Consider the following 22,503-nt stretch of genomic DNA (forward strand, 5'->3'; position numbering starts at 1 on the left):
TCCTACAATCCTACAAAATCCTACCCGACGTTTGCTTTCAAGTAATTTTTCCTCTGAATTTTTCGGAACTTCCGAATGTCCGATGTGGCATGAGGGCGACATAAACTCGGGTCTTCCAAGACACGTCTGGACATGTTTGTGCTGAATCATGGTGACTGTTGCCCGGCGACCACACAGGCCAGGCCTCTTCCCTCTCAAGATGGAGGTCTGCGGTGGCCAAACAGGAAGTGTAGACTGGGGGCGGGGGCTTATTTGGAGCTGTTTTGGGTGGGGTGGAGTCAGGTTGGGTGGGGGTCTGTTTTGGGCTCCGGCATTGATTAGCTAACGGCTAGCTGCCAAAACAGGAAGCCTCTCTGATAAGGGTATTGATCTTGAATCAGCCATCTCACCCCCTACCGCTAGACTAGAACAAGGTGTTTGCCAGAGGGAAACTTCCCCTCTCTTTTTTCTCCCTTGTCTCTATTCTCTCTCTCTCTCTCTTCTTTCTTCTATTCTCTCTCTCTCTATCTCTCTCTCACTCTGTGTTTTTCTGTCTCTCCTTTTCTCTCTTTTTATGGGCCTGTTATTAATTAACTCTACTGCAAATATCAACATGGCTGTGTTTGGAGACACACACACACACACACACACACACAAAGGCCCTTTCAAGTACAGTTGTGCAAAGCACACAGGCTGCCACACATTATCTACTCTGTTTTGAAAGATTGCTTTCAAATATAGATGTTATTCTGTCAAAAATAACTACATCTGTGTGTGTGTGAGTGTAAATCAGATGTAGGCCTTTTTTCTAGCACATCTTTCGCAAACACACACACACACACACACACACACACACACACACACACACACACACACACACACACACACACACACACACACACACACACACACACACACACTGGATAATATAAACATGGTGCAATGAGTGTTGTTTTCCTGTCCTCATTTTGCTGCTCAGTCTGCACAGGACTGCAAACCCTGTGTGTGTGTGTGTGTGTGTGTGTGTGTGTGTGTGTGTGTGTGTGTGAGAGAGACTTTGTGGGATAATTGAATGGCTTAGGCCATTTGAATGGCTTGAGTTGCGGCCTGTCCAAACAGGCATTTTATAAACACTAAATTATTTAGTAGCGTTCTGCTATCCTGCCTGATCACCGGGGAGTCTGTTGATGGTCAGTGCTGCAACAACACCAGATCACCTGATATTAACAAGGGGAATAAGAGACTACAGGAAATCAGTCACACACACACACACACACGCACATGTGCGCACACACACATGCATGCATACACACACACACACACACACACACACACACACATGTGCACGCTCACTCACTCACTCACACACACACACGCACACACATACATACACACACATGCACAAACACAAAAGCGCACATACACTTCTTCTTCCTAACTTTATCTCGCTCACACACATATTAGGCTAATCAGAACAGGTCTCAGCTGAATTAAATTAAACAAGAACAAATACCACCTTGCCAGAGAGGATAAACAGAGTGAACAAGTGAGAGAAAAAAGAAAGAGTGTGTGAAAAAAAGAATGATAGAATGAGAGAGAAAACCAGAATCAGAGGTGGGAGCGAAAAAAAAGAGTGTGAACACGAAAAACACAGGGACAAAGTGAGGTAAGTGAAAGAAAGAGGCGAGAGATGGAGAGAGAGGTGTGTGAAAGAGTGAAAGAGAATGAGAAAAGAGAAGATAGAGGGAGAGAGAGGGAGGAATAGAGAGTGTGTGTGTGTGTGTGTGTGTGGGGGGGGGGGGGGGGGGGCTAAAGTGCTGTGCAGTGCTGCTGGTTGCTGGGGTCTGAGTGAGCTGGTTGTGCTATTAGCAAACACAGGAGTCCCAGCCTGGCAGCTGCCATGCACCCACTAAACAGCTGAGACCATGGGGCCTATTAAACCACTTCACTGACACCATTTTGTGTGCATGTCAGTACCTGTGTGTCTGTGTCTGTTTCTGTGTCTGTGTGTGTGTGTGCATACCGAGCACATGTGTGTCATTGTGTGTTACTACATCTCATCTGTATACATGTGTGCGTGCGTGCGTGTGAGTGTGTGCGTGCATTTTTTCTCCCTTCAACATGACTCACCAGACAGATTACCGTGCCATTGTGTAATGACCCTGGTACACTGGCTCAGGTTCACAGAGTTGAATTGGACTCTAACCACGGCCAGCATCTTTGCTAACCACAGCGCTAAGTCTGGTAGCCCTCGCCCTCTCTCCCTCTCCTTCTGTTTCTCTCCCTTTATCACTATCTCCCTTTATCTCTTTCTCTCTCTCTCTCCCTCTCTCTTTCTCTCACTATTTGCCACTGCTATCCCGCTAACCACAGCGCTGCTCACTTCATCCCTCTCTCTGGGTGCGAGTGTGACGGCGCATTTTGGCAGCAGTGCATGGGCCCAGTGCATGATGGGGCATTGTGGCCAGAGCCAAGGCAGACACACAAAGTGGGGAGTCAGGCCCAAGTTAATTGATCAATTCCGATCTGTCTATCTGTCTTTTAACGCTGGTGGCACGATATTGGTTTATGCGTTTTGACTTCACCGGAGAAGTCGCGCCCTTTTCAGAGTCCCCGCCTTGATGGAGCTTCCTGCTACTGTATATCGTCGCACCCTGACCTCGGGCCCAATGTCTCTCTCTCTCTCTCTCTCTCTCTCTCTCTCTCTCTCTCTCTCTCTCTCTCTCTTTTTTCTCTCTCTCTATCCCCCTGTCCCTATCCATATCCCTTCTTTCTTTGTTTTTCTTACTCTCTCCATTTAACACTGTTAGCACTTATCAGCTCAGCCTAGTGTAGCTAGCACTAGTGTCTCTGCGCGGCGCTCGCCTGGGCTGCTGCCAAGTCCCGTTTGCGCGGCCAGCCCGGCCCGGCCTGCCGCTGTGGCCGCGGCGAATGCGACGCGGGGGCTTTGAGCGAATCATTGTCCCCGGGATGCGCGGCAGGACGTGGCGAGATGGAGGGGGGATAAGCTGGACCAACACGCCAAGCAAAATAAAAAAAATACAAAAATGGCCGAGTCAGCGGAGTTCGGAGCCGCCGCTGCCTTTTGTTCCCGCCGCCACTAAGGGCAACTAGCCGCTAACGTGAGTCACCCTCACGTTCTGGTCAGGTCGTCCCCGCGGAGCACTCGTTCACTGACGCCTTTGGGATGGACAGGAGAAGTACATGAGGAGTCGTGAAGTACACTACTCACAAAAGGGATATTTGGTTTTCGGGTGAAATCTGAAAATCCTCTATAACTTTTACAGGTGAACTTGATGTGACCTTCTCTAAACTTTTGAATGTCCATGTTCAGCAGTTCCATGATTCAGTACTTTCTGTGCTGAAACATTAAGTTTCACCCGACAGCCATTCAACATTAAGTTTCACCCGACAGCCATTCAAAGTTTTTGCGAGTATAGGCTGTGATTAGACTGGGTGCTGCTGCAGATCTGAAAAGCCTGTGTTAAGCAAGGAGTTATTTCCCATGACCTAGAAAACTGCACCTTTTGGGTTAAAGTCTTGGAAAAAGTTTGGACATTTTTGCTTGTGGTTACAGTATATGCATACAAAGTCCACAATGCACCAAAACAATCTGAAATTGTTATTAAAAGTGAAGTAGTCTGATTCCAGAGACCTGCTTCAGGGTACCAGAGGATCCTGAACGTGGCAGTCTGAACCTTTTGATATTGATCTGTGGACAAACACGTGCATCAGAATAATCCAGTGCCAAGAGGTGTGTGTGTGTGTGTGTTTGTGTGGGTGTGTGTGTTTGTGTGGGTGTGTGTGTGTGTTTGTGTGTGTGTGTGTGCGCGCCCTTTGAACTCATACACACATCCCGTCATCAGCGTTGATGCCAATGTGTACCTTTCTGAGAGAAATGGGAAATTCCACTGAGCTGTGGTTGCAGTGCACCCTATGGGGATTACCAGTTTATCTTTGGAATTATTTTACTGTAGAACATCATTCAATTCCTGAGAAAGGTCCAGGTGAATACATGTGTGTGTGTGTGTGTGTGTGTGTGTGTGTGTGTGTGTGTGTGTGTGTGTGTGTGTGTGTGTGTGTGTGTGTGTGTGTGTGTGTGTGTGTGTGTGTGTGTGTGTGTGTGTGTGTGTGTGTGTGTGTGTGTGTGTGTGTGTGTGTGTGTGCACACTTGTTTGATTAATTCTTTGGCCTTTCTGTTTGATGTTGGACTAAAGATAGCCACTAGCGAAAAATGCCTTCGGTCCTGGAGTCTCATACCCTTTGTTCTCTCTCTCTCTCTCTCCCTCTCTCTCTCTCTCTCTCTCTCTCTCTCGATCTCTCCCCCTCTCTCTTTCACTCTTGTTCTATGGTTGTCTGTATGTCTCTCTCTCTCTCTCTCCCTCCCTGCAACCCCCCCCCCCCCCCCCCCCCCACACACACACACACACACACACACACTCTGGTTTTGGGTTGATTTCTGTGTGACTGGTGGTGGTATTGTGACAGCTGTGTGAGCCCGGCCTGCTGAAATAACTTCCCCGGGAACTCGGGCTTCCTCACGTGCCGAGCGCCAGGCCTCCGCCTTTCCACTGGACTACCGAGAATCACCCGGAGAGAGGGAGGAAGGGACGTGTGTGTGTGTGTGTGTGTGTGTGTGTGTGTGTGTGTGTGTGTGTGTGTGTGGAGGGGGTGGGGGTGTCATGACCATGTAGATGAGACTTTTGTTCATATTTTCCCACTTTTTAGGGGCTTGTTCTTTATTTGGAAATGCAAAGTGTACAGAAACTGTGCACTAGCTGAATTAGTCAAATGCTTAACCATGTTCAGCAACGGTGTGCGTTTATAAGTACTGTGGGCAGATACAGTAGGTGGTTTATTTTCCCAAAGGGAAATATAAGCATCTAGTTGTATATGCCACACACACACACACACACACACACACACACACACACACACAGAACAAGAAACACTCACAACATTGATGGATGAAAATACAGTGGAAATCGAATTGTGAGATGATAAGTCTATCCTCAGTATTCCGGGAGCTGACACTGTGATGCAGTACAGTATGCGTAAGTGCAAGTCATGCAGTGAGGTGCTATGGTGGACTTACGTGCCATGGAGGCAGTGCAAAATGCCAACTGTGCAAATATATTACTAGTGCAAGAATACTAGTGTGTTCCTTTAAAAACATTCAATTGGTCATCTTCATGTACGTGCATGTAGGCCTGCATGATGCCACAGTGTGTGTATGTGGACATGCAGTGGTGCAGCAAGTGTGTCGGTGTGTGTGTGTGTGTGTGTGTGTGTGTGGACGTGCTCAGGGATTATGTGTGTGTGTGTGTGAGAGTTGATGCGTGCAAGCAGGCAGGCTCTCTATATCATACCATGGGTGTGCTGCTTCCTTATGGACTTGCAGGAGGTGTGTGTGTGTGTGTGTGTGTGTGTGTATGTGTGTGTGCGAGGACGCCTTTGTTCCTAAAAGGCTGCGCCCCTTCCTCTCCTACTCTTGACTCAGGAAAGCACAATCAGTACTGGGCTGACCCAGAACCCACGGAGGGGACAGACAACATGAGACTGGACGAGACAAGACGAGACAAGACGAAACATGCAGACGAGAGGATGAGAAAGGGAGAAAGTAGACCACATATGAGATTTTCTTACTTTCATGATTGTCTTTAAAAAGGCCAACTAATAGTTTACAAATGCCTGTGTCAAGGAGGTAATATACACCCATGCTAATGAAAACAAATAAATAAAAAGAGTTGATGGATCCTGCTCAAATGTGCCTCATAGAGATCTCAGATATGCCTCATACTAATCTCAGATATGCCTCATATTAATCTCAGATATGTCTCATAATAATCTCAGATATGTCTCATATTAATCTCAGATATTCCTCATAGAGATCTCAGATATGCCTCATATTAATCTCCGATATGCCTCATATTAATCTCCGATATACCTCATATTAATCTCCGATATACCTCATAAAGATCTCAGATATGCCTCATATAGATCTCCATTGTCTCTTATACAGCCACTCAGATATGACTCATGCTGTCTGTGGAGGGATGAGAGAGATGGCTTGATGGTTTTTGTTTTTTGTTTTGGTCAAGGGGTGCAAAAGAGGACCTGAAAGTGGACAGTGGGAACGGAGGGTGAAGAGAATCAGAATGGAGTGAGACAGATAAGGAGGAAGCAGGAGAGGAAGAGTTCATAGGTCATGAGAAAGAGAGAGAATAGAGGGAGAGGATGTGTGTGTGTGTGTGTGTGTGTGTGTGTGTGTGTGTGTGTGTGTGTGTGTGTGTGTGTGTGTGTGTGTGTGTGTGTGTGTGTGTGTGTGTGTGTGTGTGTGTGTGAGGAAGAAAGCAAGAGAGGGAAGGCATGGAGATGGAGTAAGAAACAGAAAGAGAGAAAGTGAGAAATAGATAGAGAGAGAGTGAGCAAGTTCTACTTGAGCTGAGGCTCAGAACACCCTTCTCCAGGTCAGTGAACTTGTTTTCTGTCTCTAGTTCAATGTCCTCACATTGTTCTACCTCAGCCAGGGCCAATGCCTGCAAATCTGTCTAGCGTTCAATAAGCAGTGCTCAGCGTGTGTGTGTGTGTGTGTGTGTGTGTGTGTGTGTGTGAAAAGGGAGAGACACGCCAGTGATTTAAGTCTGGGCCCCTCTGTGCAGGTATTGAACATTGGAACCGCCTTAACTGAAACTTGTAAAGGTTTTCTAACTACGATTACAGTTCAAACAGAACATTGGCATACTTTAGATACACATGGGTTGGTCACTGCACAGAGGAATGGTGTGGGCAGTGTGTGTGTGTGTGTGTGTTTGTGTGTGTGTAAGTCTGTGTGAACACAGTGAACATTGTAAAGGTTTGTTGCTGGGGTTTGTCAGCCATGAAGAGATGAGTACTTAGGCTTGTTTGGAGAGAGAGGGAAAGAGAGAGATGGAAAAAAGATAGAGAGAGAGGGGGAGGAGGAGAGCATAGAGCGAGAAAGAGAGAGAGGGAGAAGGAGAGCCTGAGTCTGCAGTTTTTTGCTCTTTGAACTTGAACGAGAGATCACTGGTGTGAATATATGGATCTGTTCACATATAGTCCTGCATGTTCTGTATACTCTGTGTGTTTGTGTGTGTGTGTGTATGTATGTGTGTGTGTGTGTGTGTGTGTGTGTGTGTGTGTGTGTGTGTGTGTGTGTGTGTGTGTGTGTGTGTGTGTGTGTGTGTGTGTGTGTGTGTGTGTGTGTGTGTGTGTGTATGTAGGCACCCAGGTCATGGGCCCTTATTCTCAGTCTTGCTTGAACACAACAAAGCCTCCGTGCCCTGCACTGAAATAACCCTGAAAGGCTCCCATGGTGGAAAACAACCAGCGAGAGACATCATGGGGCCATTTGAAACTGCAGCAACTCTTTCTGGCTCACCTCAGAGAAGTGGGGGGATTTATGTGCTCCTTCCTTTTGGATGCATGACAAACGGCTAAAAAGTTTTAAAAGCTAGGGCCCCTTCGCGAAAGGCCTTTTCGCTTTACTTCCACAGATATTTCGGGGTTTTTTTTTTTTTTTTTGCAGGCCGGCGATCGCAAAAGAAACGCATTCGGCAACAAAAACAAATGCCTTTGCTCTGCGGAGAGAGGGGGATATGCTTTTGCACACAACTTCTCACTGAGAAAGTTTTTTTTTCCTCTCTCTCTCTCTCTCTCTCTCTCTCTCTTTTGTTAGAGGAACTAGAGAAAGGGGTGGAGGAGGGGGGGCACAGCGAAGGAGAGGGAGCAAAAAGATTGGCCCCTGAAAGTGTTGTTCTGGGCTGTGATTGGCCGGCCGCTGTTGCTAGGCTTATGTCATTGTGCTCCCTCTCGGTTCCTCTGCTCAGCGATAGGTCAGGTTGGAACTGGTTTGTCAGCGCTGTGCAGCGCTCCTCTCCAACCGACCGACCGACCGGCAAACTTTTCAGCCACTTGTTGAACATCCGAGCAGCTGTGGTTTCTCTCTCTCTCTCTCTCTCTCTCTCGCTCAAATTCTCTCGCTCTTTTTTTCTCACTATCTCTCTCTCGCTCTCATTATTCTCATTCCATCTCTGCCTCTCTTTTTCTCATTCTCTCGCTTTTCTCTCTCATTCCATCTCTCTTTCTCTCATTCTCTCTTTCTTTCTTTCTCTCCTCCGCGACTCTAAAGCCAGTGAGAAACAGAAGCGTAGAGGTGGGGGCGGCTTGGTGCTCGGGCTGCGTCTCCTCTCCTCTCCTCTCCTCTACGTTTCGTCTCGATGTGAGGTGCGAACTCCACCACAGCCTCGGGCAGGAGAGAAGAAAAACAGAACTGTAAAAATGCCAATAAAAAACACCCGTCTCTGACCTTTCACACTCTGATGCTCATGTATGGATGTAGCCTAGGCATCCAGCCAGGTCAATCAGTCAAACCCTGCCTTTAGGTCTCCTTTGAGGAGATGTGCTCCTGGAGGCTATGTGCCTGTTATGTTTCAGACTGAATGTGAGGCAGGATTGACCCATCTTTGGTTCATGTGAGGTTAGCTGTCCTCTTAAAAGTGAATGTGTGTGTGTGTGTGTGTGTGTGTGTGTGTGTGTGTGTTCACAGACCCAGAGAGGTTATAAGGTCAGTGCATCTGCTCGTGCAGAGGAGTTGCGGGAGGAGCACAGTTTCCTGTGGGGTTTTTGCTGCAGGTGTGTGTGTGTGTGTGTGTGTGTGTGTGTGTGTGTGTGTGTCTGTGTGTCTGTGTGTCTGTGTGTCTGTGTGTGTCATGTGTAAAATCGTATCACTCAAAATCCAGAAAGACAAGGTCATAAATATGAAGGAAATAATAATCCACAATAAACGGACATGAATTTCACTGACAAAAGTAAAGCTTTAGTTTGGGTGTGCAGAGTTGTGCTTTTGTCAGAGAGGATGATGTACTGTATGAAGTATGGTAACTACATTCTGCATCTTTATAAAGTGAGCGTCACACCCATAGAATTAGAAAAAGCTATAGTCACAGTTAACCTGGGGCTGCCTGCATAGGAGGAGAGTGTGGAAACTGCTGACTAGTTTCAAAAGCAACACTGAAGTGAAAACAAAATATTATCTCTGCACTGAGGTGTGTATATGTGTGTGTATGTGTGTGTGTGTGTGCGAGAGAGAGAGAGAGAGAGAGAGAGAGACTGTCTCTCTGGGGTGTGTGTGCGTGTGTGTGCATGTATGTATTAGAGAGACATTCTCTATATGGGGTGAGAGCTTGTGTGCGTGTGTGTGAGAGAGATTTTCTACATAGGATGGGAGTGTGTGTGTGTGTGTGTGTGTGTGTGTGTGTGTGTGTGTGTGTGTATGTGTGTGTGTGTGTGTGTGTGTGTGTGTGTGTGTGTGTGTGTTTTCATTCCCAGTAGTGGCTCCAGACCTCCACAGTGTGTCTTATGCAACACACTAGCCGACTAATCCTCATTTTTTTAGGCCCCGGACTTCGAGGATTTTTATGAAGAACCTTTCGAGACAGACAGAGCCAGTACTGTAGGGAGAGGGGAAACACCTCCCTTTCAAAACTCTCATTGCAAATATGAACTAAATCTTTCAGGGAACAAAATATTTCAGTCGCAAAAATAATCTGAGGGGATTATGAAAGAACTAAATCTCTGCCGTGGCTATTCAGCATGTCTGCCATTCTTACTTAAGCTGGTTTTATTCATAATTTGTCCAGTTGCCAACTCCCCATACATTGCAACCTGTCAGCTGAAACGTCTACCCCTATCCATCAAGTCTCGGTGAACTAGACTGATTACATGACTACTATATTCACATTAGCGTCTGTGCATGGCACGTCTTTGCCTTATGCACTGACCTTTAGACGAGGCCATTGACCTTGAGACGGGACAACGATTGTCTCCCAGAATTGCCCTTTTGCATCTGGATTGAGTACCTGATGACCTCATAGCTATCGCGCGATACATTTACGACCTATTAACTGGAGGTTGCGCTGCAAGCAGTCACCGTCCCATAGTCATGCAGAGACTCGCATCGAAGATTTGCATCGAAGATGAGGCCTGTCCCTGAAGCATTTACCACCTTTACTTCTTGAATTTCCCCTTGGGGATCAATAAAGTATCTATCTATCTATCTATCTATCTATATACCATGGAGGTGAACCATAGGATCTTGTGGTAGGATATGGACTCAGTGAAGGAATGGTTCTTGTTACTCACATAGGAGTGAAATTGATCTTGGCTTGTGGGGTTGTGTATTAGCAAACAGGTGTTTGATCTGCCTGATTCTGAGCACATTAGATACTCACTGCTTCCAAACACAATTTACATTTGACATGTATTCATTTAGCTGACTTACAAGATGAGGAATAACATTGAAGCTATGATGCACAGGAGACCTTAGGTGATTGAGTTCTACTACAGCAATACTACTTTTTGAATGCTACTGATTGAAAGCTAGAAGTGCTGACGCATCTTGGACCCTCTATAGGAGCGTGTTACAGTAGTCAAAGCGAGAGACAACCATGGTCTGTACCAAGAGCTGGGTGTTGTACTAGGTTAAGCGTGACCTTATTTTTCTTACATTGAATAGTGTGAAGCGTCAGGACAATAGAGACTACATGGTCATAAAAAAGGTCAGCTGGTCATCAATGATGACGCCCCAAGTTTCTTGCAACCTTGGTTGGAGTAAGGGTTAAAATGTTTGTTGTGTATGGTTTCTTTGGCAGGGAAGACCAACAGTGCGACCTTAGAGAGTCTTTAGTAGAGGCCTTAGGGGCCCCAGCACTGAGCCTTGAGGCACCCCTGTGGCGAAGCAGTGCGATGCGGACGTGCGGTCCTGACCAAGACACATAGAATGATCGGCCAGATAGGATTCAAACACATAGCACATATAGCCGTTTGGTGCATGCAAACCCAAAATCAAATATCATCCATTGGTTCTGCAGCCCAAGGCCTTATGACGGAGTACCTCTCCATGTGAAGCAAGAGTGTTGTGAGTGTTCTGTGCTGAGACTCTGAGCTGAGGTGGCTGGATGGGTCAGACACACACACACACACACACACACACACACAGCCCCGTTGGCCCTTGGGCCTGAGCCTCTCCCTCAGTACAGTAAAGCCCTCAAGTTTGGGCTCTCTCACAATCATTTTTGTCTCCAGTGAGGGGTAAGTGTGTGTGTGTGTGTGTGTGTGTGTGTGTGTGTGTGTGTGTGTTGGGGCCGCAGTGCTGTAGTGGCGCTAGGGTCGCAAGGCAAACGCTGACCAGTCTCTTCTCCGGCTTTGCTGAGCCACCGGGCTCAGAGGGGCGACCCAGTCCCTGGGAGAGTGCTGACTGTGGTCCCGGTTGTGTTTACCCGTAACGTCCCCCCCCCCCCCACACACACACACACACACACACCATCGTAACACCCCTCGGGGAGGGTGGTGGACACACACACACACACATACACACGCACACACACAATGAACCTGCTGAATAGCGACTCTGTCTGTAGGCTGCCAGTAGTAACCATGCCAAAATCTGTGAGTGTGTGTGTGTGTGTGTGTGTCCCCTTTTAAACAGCGAGCCCAAACCACAGGCCATCCCTCACGCCACCCGATCATTCGCTCCCTCCCTCACTCGCTCGCTCGCCCACTCACTCACTCACCCGGCCCTTCAGTCACCCGCGCCGCGCACTCCCTCGCCTGCTCATTTAGACCCAATATAACTTGTTTGTCAGGTTTCTGTTTTTTCACCCCCCCTATCTATCTAACGGCAGTCTCAAAACAACATGACCACCATCACCACACAATCTCGCTCACCCTCACACACACACTCTCACACTCTCTCTCTCTCTCTCTCAAACACACTGTCTTTCTCTGTCACACACACACACACACACACACACACACACACACACACACACACATACACACACACACACTTTCCCCCTCGCAGATTTATTATTAGAGGAAGCAAAATAGATGGCAAGGCTGTTGTGCTGGAACGTGAGAGGGTTATTGTAGGCTATGTCATTTGCTGAGACACACCATGGCCCACCTCCCTTGTCATTGTTCCCGTTCTCTCCTCTCCTCTCTGCTCTGAACCTGAGGTAATATGCTGGGGCAGAGTAGCCTTCTGATAGAGTTCCCTGACCCTTTCCCATTGTCTTAAATGGGAATAGGAAAACATATATTAAAATGGGAAAGTTTTGCCTGCACATGAAGAGATATACCTTTTGTGTGTCCTTTTTTGGTTTGCCTTACATGACCATGCAGATCACAAACCTTGGGGGAAAGTGGGGTTGTGTTACCTTACTACAGGTAGGCATGGCATTAGCAGCACCTGTGGTGAAAGTTAGCCAGTGACACCTTGGGCATGTCAGGGCAAAGCAGAGGCAGTGACCGTGCAATCCTGTCAGGGCACCGGGCAACACTTATGGGACAAGCAGGCTCTCCAAATCCGCTTTTAGGTTTCTGGTGCCAGTGTGGTGTTAGATAGGCTGCCAAATGTGAAACCCTATCTTTTCCCACCCCCACTCAGCTTGCCGTGTGATTTTGCTCTGCTGCCGTCACATCTTATGGCCGTTTGCGTTCTGCATTGTTCGGCAGGTATATACTGGTGTCGTCGTCTTGAGATTAGCGACGTTCACCTCCCTCTCCGCATAGCGCTGTTGTTTACTGCCTCTCTGCTCTCTTGCCTTGAAGGAAAGGACGCACTGATCACACAAAGCAAGCCTCCCGTCGCCGGTTCAAAGTCACAAACGCCTCCCTGTCATTCTAGGGGTCTTATAAGTAATATTTGTTTCTTCGGCATAATATGAAAGAGATCTCGTATTTATGTTTTCCTTGGAACAAAACGTCAGGTCTTTAGATTAGATACATACGATATCAAATAATTGTTGAAAATGAACCCACATCCATGAAAATGAAGGATATGGTAACAAAGAAATCTTTATTGTCAGATTAAATAGATTGGGGACTGTTTCCATGTTCGCAGGGACAGCTCTATTAACGGACACACCTCTCTTAGTGATCACTTATCACTGACATTAATGGACAATAGCACTAATAAGTTCGATAATATCGCATATCTCCTCACACTCACGTTTCCAGTCAGAAGAGTGGGCTATGCCTCATAGCCCGCCTCTTGATGTGCGCGATTGGACAGAGGCTTGTTGTTTTCGGTTTCCGATTGGCGGGCTTGCGCGTCAAGCAGGCAGGGCCTCCCTAATATAGCCAGTAGAAAAGGAAAGGAGGAACGTTCTTCTGCTGTAGACCTTTCCACATCTGACTAGTCTACATTGTTGTCTGCACTGCCCGAAGGAACAAAGCTGGGCAGGGGAACTTATAGCGACTTAAACAGTCCCCAAGAAAAAGAACTTATTCGGCACAATAACGGAGACTCCTTCGGAAGAAAATACAATGAGACATGCAACGGCAGCAACAGAAAATATAGAAAACAATTCGTTAACAGTGACAGACTTATTCAAAATTTGCACACACTGTGAACGGCTCAGCAAAAAGGTAAGACAAAATGGTTATAAATGGAAAGTGTTTTATGACAGCTATATATCTGAAAACGGATGCATGTTTTATATTGTCAATGGATACTTGAAGAGTTTAAAGCCATGTTTGAGTCGTTGAGCTCAAGTCCGCGGTGGAAAAGGATAGCCTACTTGCTTGCTCGCTTCTGCTGCAGTGGATTTCTTTCCTTTGTGCTACGTTGTTTACGCATTTGGAGCACTTACCTCTTTTCTCACTGTGCGTTTCCGTCTGCTTTTTATTACACTGACTTTGACAGCCCGTGTGTGTGGCGTTAAATCAGGTGTATGTTTTGTGAAACAAACTATACGGTTCTGGCGTATGTTTCTTGTGATTTGTCATGTAGCGACGGGTCATTCATTCGAAGCCCGTTGTCGAAGAAGGGGCTTAAGCGCAGAGCAAGAGGCGCTGTTGAGCACAAGTGATCCGATTCTTTTTGGAGAGAAGAGTGTCAATCTCAGAATTTACACGTTTATTCCCTATTTCCGTGTTTGTCTTCAATCCAAATATTTTGCCGTGACTGGTATAACGACACCAGAGTTTATTTTTATGTGTATGATGTAATGTCACTGACGATTGCCTGACGTTACTTCTTGCCGTGTTGCAGCAGCCTGAGCCTGTGGAATGGCGATAGCAGATAGCGGCAGAGGACCTATGTGGAAAACAAGCGCTATTAAATTATGGTCACTTTCTTTTGTGCGCTTGGACGGCGCTTATTGTGTAATGGACAACTGTTGGTCTGGCTAGGTTTTAAGTTTCACAGCAGATTAATGTAGCAATCTGCGTAGACAGACAGATGTCTCTAGAAGTCATTTCCCAACGCTGATATGATAATTCCCCCGAATGATATTAAATGAAGTGGAAGGGATGAAATTATATTTTTTTTCTTTGTTGTACCAGATGTCAAGTACAATAAAATGATAATTTATTGTTGTGTTCCGCAGTGATATGGTGACGTTTTTTTTAATGTATTATTATTATTATTATTGTTTCGTGGCCTTTTAAAATAAACATAGCCTACTTCTGTGCGTTGCAGGACATGGGCGTGAGGATTCCAAGACCGCTGGGGAACGGACCAAGCAGATTTATCCCAGAGAAGGAGGTGAGTCCTGAGACACCAACGGTAACACAAACACATATACACACAAACAGCCATTCTGCCTTCACTTTGTGTTGACTTGCCTCAACCTCTACCTTTAACCCATCCACTAAGTCCAAGCAAGGTGGTGATTTGAAAGTGCCAAATGACATTAGTGACAAGTCGTTTTTGTTGAACTTGAGGGAGGGGTGGGGGGGGGGGGGGGGTGATTTCCCCTCATTCTGTTGTGTAGCATAAAGCAGCTTTTCTCTGAGGATTTTGCAGCGCACGCATTGTGCTGAGTGGGTGAGGGATGTTCCAGTTTCCACATTAAGACGCTTCTCTCTCTCCGTGCCCCCTTTTCCGTTGCCCTAGATACTCCAGGTCAGCAAAGTGGACGAGAGGATGGAGTCTATATTTGAGGACGCGTTTGCCACGCTCGGGCGTCTAGACAACATCTCCCTGGTGATGGGTTTCCACCCGCAGTACCTGGAGAGCTTCCTGCGGACGCAGCACTACCTGCTCCAGATGGACGGTCCACTCTCACTGCCCTACCGCCACTACATCGGCATCATGGTGAGTAAGGACACACACACACACACACACACACACACACACACACCATTTAGTAGTGCATTTGTTACACACACATACACACAGAGATGCAGTGAGAGTGCATGCACACACACACACACACACACACACACACACACCATTTAGTAGTACATTTGTTACACACACATACACACACAGAGACGCAGTGAGAGTGCATGCACACACACACACACACACATACAATGTCAACTCTGTACACTACGATGATGAGATCAGTATCATGGTGAAGGACAGAAACACACACAGTCATGCTGAGCGTTATCTTTGAGTCTGCAACCACATTATTGCACTATCATGCACAGCAGTCAAAACGCACACACACACACACACACACACACACACACACACACACACACACACACACACACACACACACAGATTTAAACCTGAAACAAACACACAAACCACACTCTCAACTGCGCAAAGTCCGCAAACCACACATTCATGTGAGTCATTCAGAGACACTCTCAGTCTCCACATGCCACCTCTCCTAATGTATCCCTCTCTCCCTCTCTCCCTCTCTCTCTCTCTCTCTCTCTCCCTCTCTCCCTCTCTCCCTCTCTCCGTACCCAGGCGGCGGCGCGGCATCAGTGCTCGTACCTGGTGAACCTGCACGTGAACGACTTCCTGCAGGTGGGCGGCGAGCAGAAGTGGCTGAAGGGGCTGGACATGGCCCCGCGCAAGCTCCAGATGCTGGGCGAGCTCAACAAGATCCTGGCCCACCGGCCCTGGCTGCTCACCAAAGAACACATCGAGGTAGGAGCACCGCACACGCACAGCGCACAGACACCTCTCGTCTGACTCGCCATACTCTCCCTCTTTCTCTCTCGTTCGCTGTGTCTCTCTCACTCGCAGTGCTTTCTCTCATTTTTTTCCCCACAGTCGATCATCTTTCTCTATTAAGCTTGCGTTCTCTTTCATGCAGGCTCGCTGTCTCCCCCCCCCCCACAATCTCTAGTCATCTCTCTCTCTCTCTCTCTCTCTCTCTCTCTCCCTCTCTCTCTCTCTCTCTCTCTCTCTCTCTCTCTCTCTCTCTCTCTTTCTGACTCAATCATTCACTCTCACTGATGCCCATTCATGGGGTCTCACGGTGCCGCACCCTTTCGTTCTTATGCAACTGCGATGACCTCACCTCCCTTTAACAACATCTCTCTTTTGCTTGCTTTTTTTTTTTTTACCTTTTTTTTTCTTTTTCTTTAAAGAGCTGCCCGGCCACAACTTGGCCACAGCTGTCCATGCTCTGGGTCAAACAAGAGGTTTAAATACCCTGCCATGGAAACAGCCAACCAACATGTGGCTTTAAAGAGGAAGCTAACCTTTTCACATGCCGTTTCTTTTTTTTTCCACTCCCACAGACGGCATGCTTGAGCTGTTTGGGAGGCATGCAAAATAGTGCCGCGTACACAGCAGCTTACGTACCAGGCTCAAGTACTTGTCGCCGTCATTCGTTGTTTAGAAGTGGCACATTGACGTGCTAATTTATTTTTGGATTCAGTCTGGTTGTTGGACAAACACGCAAGTGGATTTTTGTGAAAACGCTTTATTGAGAATGAGCTGAACGGAAACCCAGTTAATGATGGATTCATGGAAAATTGGCCATGTTGCCATGCAGACCATATTCCGGTTTTGTTCGTAATAATGACAATATTCATATTGTGCATGAGTCATGTCAACACCTTATTCCAGATGCCATAACCCGAATAAGGTCATATTCGGAATACTAAAAACCGGAATAACAGCCCTAGCATATGCCTTTTGGTAGCTTGCTTTGATGCCCTGACACTTTGCAAACAATCGATTTTGATTTATGACCAAACTCACTTATTTTGTGGTCATGAATAAAATTTGTGGCTAGAGACCGTGGAGACGTCATGACGCAGGCATTTACTTCTACTGCAGGTCACTGCTGTATTCAGCATAAGCTGAATATGGGGTGACTGGAAACGTTGCCACCGACTTCCTCTGGCTCCAGAAGCTGTTAAGTGACATATTGTTGGAACGATTAAGTGAGTGGGGGAGACTCAATGAAAGCCTCTCGCTTTGCTCCCACACAACCTATGTCGAGGGCCAAGAAGAACACTGCTTGGCAGATATTAGTGTGTTATTGATCGACTCTGAGTGACGGCATTGATTTGGGTCCAGGAGCCACTCACTTGCTGATGTATTGATTGATTGAGAGGTAGAGGCCGGTGCTCCACTTCAGCAGGTGGCATGGAGCTGTGCTCATCTACTGATGTTATTGGCTCATTGATTGGAGCCCCACCAAGTGCATGACTCAAGTCAGACACTCTTAGCTGTTGGTAGACGATGGAGGTTGATGGATGACGATATTTGGCACCAGGAGGAAGCTGTTCACTGATGCGCTGATTGAGGGACTGGAGGCTTTGATTTGCCAGAACACTAATTGTTGTTGTCGTTGTTTTGACATCACTGACTGTATCTGGAGGCAGTTTACTGATTCATTAATGGACTGCTTTGCTTAACTTCGTTTTGCTCTCTGCAAAACCTGTGAAATTGACAGGCATTATTATTAATTATTTATTGATTATTAAGTTTATTGATATCACTGAACCTTAGGAGCAGTTCACTGAGGCAAGATGATTCTGAAATGCTGGCGGATTTTGTTTGGCTCACGGTTCCGTGTTCTGCTGTTCTGCTGTCCCCCGGTAGAACCTGCTGAAGGCGGAGGAGCACAGCTGGTCGCTGGCGGAGCTGATCCACGCCGTGGTGCTGCTGACCCACTACCACTCGCTGGCCAGCTTCACCTTCGGCTGCGGCATCAGCCCCGAGATCCACACGGACGGCGGGCACACCTTCCGGCCGCCCTCGCTCAGCGGCTACTGCGTCTGCGACATCGCCAACGGCAACGGCGTCGCGGAGGACGGGGATCGTAACCACCAGGTGAGTGGGAAATGACTGTGTGTGTGTGTGTTCATATGTGCATAAGTAAATTTGCATGTAACACCACCCTGTGTGTGTGAGTGTGTGTGTGTGTGTCTAAGTGAGTGGGAGGAATGGATGTGTGTGTGTGTGTGTGTGTGTGGGCGTTTGATGTGCAGCCATTATGTGGGAACTGAGAAACTTAACGGCACATAACAAATGAATGGCGCTCTGTGCAAACGCTGTAGAAGGCTTAGACTTAGACACATTTAAGTTTCGCCATGGCCACCTCAGTAGCCCCACTCACCTCCCTGTCCAACCACTTCCTCTGTGTCCACATCTAATAGTAGTGGTCATCTCTGCTTACATGCATGTAACTGATGACTGTTGATGGGGATCGTTTATTAAAAATGTCGTAGGCTAACATGCAAAGCAGGGTCCTCTGTGTGCTGGTTTGCTGACACACAAGTGTGTTTGTTGACTAACATGTAAGCTCTGTCTGTGTGTGTGTGTGTGTGTAGACGATGGAGGGTGGAGAGGTGGAGGTGCTGATGGAGCGCATGAAGCAGCTGCAGGAGTGTCGCGACGAGGAGGAGGCCAGCCAGGAGGAGATGGTCATGCGCTTCGAGAGGGAGAAGACCGAGAGCATGCTGGTGGCCACTGCAGGTAACGCAACACCACCAGCACCCGCACTCTAGACATTCCATTCCGTCCATTCACAACAACATTCCGGTCCATTCCATTGCTAGAATTCCAATCCGAGCGGTGCTCAAGCCATTCATTCAGTTGTGAAATGACAGACTTGACCTTGAGAAATGTTTCATTTTTCTGAATTTCTTCACGACTGTAGATCTTCATAGTTTAGCCAACGGCTCCTGTAATTGTGTCGACATGGTTGAACTGTAACCCAGAAAGTTAATATTTAAATGGCAGGCTGTAGGCGGCTCTCGTGTGTTCCGAGTTGTACTGAGGGTGGGTGTGTGTGTTGTTGACTGTGCAGAGGACGAGGAGAATGTACCCTCCAGAGATGTGTCACGCCACTTTGAAGATCCAAGCTACGGCTACAAGGACTTCTCCAGGAGAGGAGAGCACGTCCCCACCTTCAGAGTGCAGGTAAACACACACACACACACACACACACACACACACACACACACACATATATGTTGGCACTTATACTTCAACTTTATGAGCTTATTTATTTCAGATTGACAGTCATTCGATGCACAATATACATACCCACATGTACTTGTACACATACACCAATATGTTGCCACTTATATGTGCACATACTTTTCACATCCATTGACACACACACACACACACACACACACACACAGAATGCCATCAGGCACTATGATACCCCTGCTGAGTTGGCTGACCGTGAACCCCTCTGTTCTCGGCAGGACTACAGCTGGGAGGACCACGGCTACTCCCTGGTGAACCGGCTGTACCCGGACGTGGGTCAGCTGCTGGACGAGAAGTTCCAGATGGCCTACAACCTGACCTACAACACCATGGCGATGCACCAGGGCGTGGACACCTCCATGCTCAGGAGAGCCATATGGAACTACATCCACTGCATGTTCGGAATCCGGTCAGTACCTCACGAGTTTAACATGCCCGTTTAACGCTAATAAACTTGAAAAGATTTAAAAACTCGAAAAGATGTTTTTTAGGTTATTTTTAATTACAGTAATTATCCACTTAATTATCTTAGTTTGTTGAGCTTTTACAGGTGCTGTTTTAGCTTTGATGTATGTGTATGTGTATATGTAATGCATTGTTTGAGTGTTACCAATGCATGGGTTGTGGTGCTGACACCTCACTTTTCCTCTTCAGATATGATGACTATGACTACGGGGAGATCAATGAGCTTCTGGACCGAAGCTTCAAGGTCTACATCAAGACCATGGTCTGTTGTCCCGAAAAGACTACAAAGAGAATGTACGAGAGTTTCTGGAGGCAGTTCCAGCACTCTGAAAAAGTAAGCCTAACATCACACACACACACACACACACACACACACACACACACAAAAAGAGAGAGACAATAAAAAAAAATTGCCACATTGAGCAGAATAGGAGAATTCTTCCAATAGACCTTAGCTGTGTTGGATTAAATGAAGGATGATCGTCTTGAAAGCATGTTAATAACTGTCCATCCATCTCTCTCTCTCTCCACCTCTCTCTCTCTCTCTCTTTTCTCTTTCTCCCTCTTTCTCCTTCACAGGTACATGTAAATTTGCTTCTTATGGAAGCGCGCATGCAAGCAGAGCTGCTGTATGCTCTGAGAGCAATCACCCGCTATATGACATGAAGTGCTTTTTTTTGGGTCATTTTCCTCTTCCTATTTTTACTTTCATCATTGTTGCTATTGTTGGGACACTTATACAATTAAAAGGAAAAATCAAAACGACAACAAAAAAAAAACGTAAAATTTGAAGAGCGAGAGAATGTCAAGAGAACGAAGTGATCCGCTGGAGACAAGGCACCTCCATCAATTTCGTGATGGACGATGAAACGAACTGGACAGGAAAGGAAAATGAATGAATGAACTCGAAGAAGAAGAAGGAAAAAAAAACTTCATCCATAGCAAGGAGCGCGTGTTTGCTTGAGCCCATCGCTGATTGGATTGTCTAGCTGTCCAGCATGGTGTGCAGTGCCAAAGCCTGGCCACTGGAGGGCGCCTGAAACACCATCTCCCCTTCCTCTTATCAACGTCTTCTGTTGTTGAGGACGACGACAGCGGACTGACTTGAGATGATTTCATGGAGGAGCGACACCTCCAGTTTAGTGTGGAGGAGTCGCTGTCCATCAACATGAGGAAAAAAAAAAAAAAACCTTGTAGGGGTCGGGGTAGAAAAAGTACCCCTGGCGCATCTACCACCCCCACACCCCTCCACCCCCCCAAGCTCCTTCCTGTGCACTCGAAGTGCACAAGCATTTTATTACAGACTTCTCTGGTTCCAGCATTATCATTATGATTAATTATTTTTGTATTAAGGTTGTTGTCATATTGTGCGTGCGTGCGTGTGTTTTTCATGTGATTTGGGAGGCGGCTTGAGGCTGGAGTATTACTTTTTGTTGTTGTTGTTGTTTTAACGGTGTGCCTGAACCACAGATAAACCTGAGGCTTAAGGGATGTCTGTTGGTGCTGCTCAACTCATATAACCCCTCCCCTCGACCCCTCATACCCTGATAAACACCCACATACCCCTGTCAAAGCCCTTCCCTCCCTCCCTTAATCACACCCTACTGCCCCATCCCTGACCTAGTCACTCATTTCGAGATGAATACCCACCCGCCCCCAATCACCTGTATGTGTATAAGCTAACCCATAAAGAACGTGAATGTGTGTGTGTGTGCCTGTGGATGGGTGGGTGGGTGTTTGGATGTGCTGAATGACTGAAGAGAGAGAGAGAGAGAATCAGAAATCGCTGCCTGAGCCCTGTTTAAAAGGTTTACTGTAAAAAAAAACACCACTTTGTTTCAGCGTTGTGACATTTCCAAAGTGTTTTCAGGAAAAAAAAAAATATATATATATAAAAAACATATGCAAAAAAAAAACAGGAAAAGAGAAAAACATGTCAAAAACAGAAGCTAGCTTTTTTGTTATTGTTGTTGGAAATTTCAAACGTTGGAAAAAAAAAATCAAAGGCACTTTTCTAGAGAAGCGATAATGCTTTGGCTTACAGTAGCAGTGTGGTGTGGTGACCATTTTACATTTAAAAAAAAAAAAAAAATCATCTTTCAAGAAAAGCGACGAAAAGGTCTTCCTGCCGAGATGATGATGATGATGCGCTTCCTGTCGTTTGACCATTGGCCTGTCTTCCTTTTGTACGCATCCCATTCATTGCATATGGTCACCCTCCCCAGCCCCCCCAGACCACGACTTCAAATTGAGTCCAGTCTGGGGTTGTCAGTATAAGCAAGATATAAAATACCTCCTGTTATTTTTTGTTTTGTTTGTTTTTCTTAAGTTTCTAAGTGCTCTTCACTGAGCTGATCACACAGGCAATTTTTGTCTGTTCATGTGCAAAAGCAGACATGCTCGGACGCTGTCTGTCACTCTGTCAATGAGGTCAGAGGTTAACGAAGCTTGTGTTTTTTTGTTGTTGTTTTTTTTTATTTCCAAAACGTAACCAGTGTAACTAAGCAGGCTTTTTTTTTTATTTTTGTTTTTTATGAAGCTGTGGTGGCATCTCCACTGTTGTTGTTTGTGTTTACTAAAAACAGTGTAGTACTGCATTCTGTTGGATTCTGTGTGAGGAAAGACAAGATGGAGGAGAGCGGAGAGGGGGATGGTACTTTTTTTATTTTTCTTTTCTTTTTTTTGTGTGTTTTTGTTTTTGCAAAGAAGGCTGCAAAAGAAGCGCAGATTTTCTTTTTCTTTTTTTTTTTACCAAACTTCTGAGACTGACGTCAGTTACTGACAGTTTTATAAAATAATAAAAAAATAAAATAAACAAGAGCTTTGAA

General features: G+C 46.5%; 1 protein-coding gene across 2 annotated transcripts in view; it reads left to right on the plus strand.

Moving 5' to 3' along the window:
* The window catches only part of sesn1 (sestrin 1), an 80,396-nt gene extending 57,893 nt beyond the window's left edge, over positions 1-22,503 (plus strand). Inside the window, exons 1-10 of one of the 2 annotated variants that reach the window (XM_062551624.1) lie at positions 13,169-13,431; positions 14,486-14,551; positions 14,903-15,103; positions 15,716-15,898; positions 17,813-18,043; positions 18,544-18,688; positions 19,023-19,135; positions 19,429-19,619; positions 19,865-20,009; positions 20,255-22,503. In XM_062551624.1, coding sequence (XP_062407608.1) covers positions 13,330-13,431; positions 14,486-14,551; positions 14,903-15,103; positions 15,716-15,898; positions 17,813-18,043; positions 18,544-18,688; positions 19,023-19,135; positions 19,429-19,619; positions 19,865-20,009; positions 20,255-20,341 — 1,464 coding nt within the window. In that variant the 5' untranslated portion in view covers positions 13,169-13,329 and the 3' untranslated portion in view covers positions 20,342-22,503. Of the gene's footprint in view, positions 1-13,168; positions 13,432-14,485; positions 14,552-14,902; positions 15,104-15,715; positions 15,899-17,812; positions 18,044-18,543; positions 18,689-19,022; positions 19,136-19,428; positions 19,620-19,864; positions 20,010-20,254 lie in introns of those variants that run through there. The other variant, XM_062551623.1, reaches the window with a different exon arrangement.

This window comes from Sardina pilchardus, chromosome 12, assembly GCF_963854185.1.
Source record: "Sardina pilchardus chromosome 12, fSarPil1.1, whole genome shotgun sequence".
NCBI classification, from domain to species: domain Eukaryota; kingdom Metazoa; phylum Chordata; class Actinopteri; order Clupeiformes; family Clupeidae; genus Sardina; species Sardina pilchardus.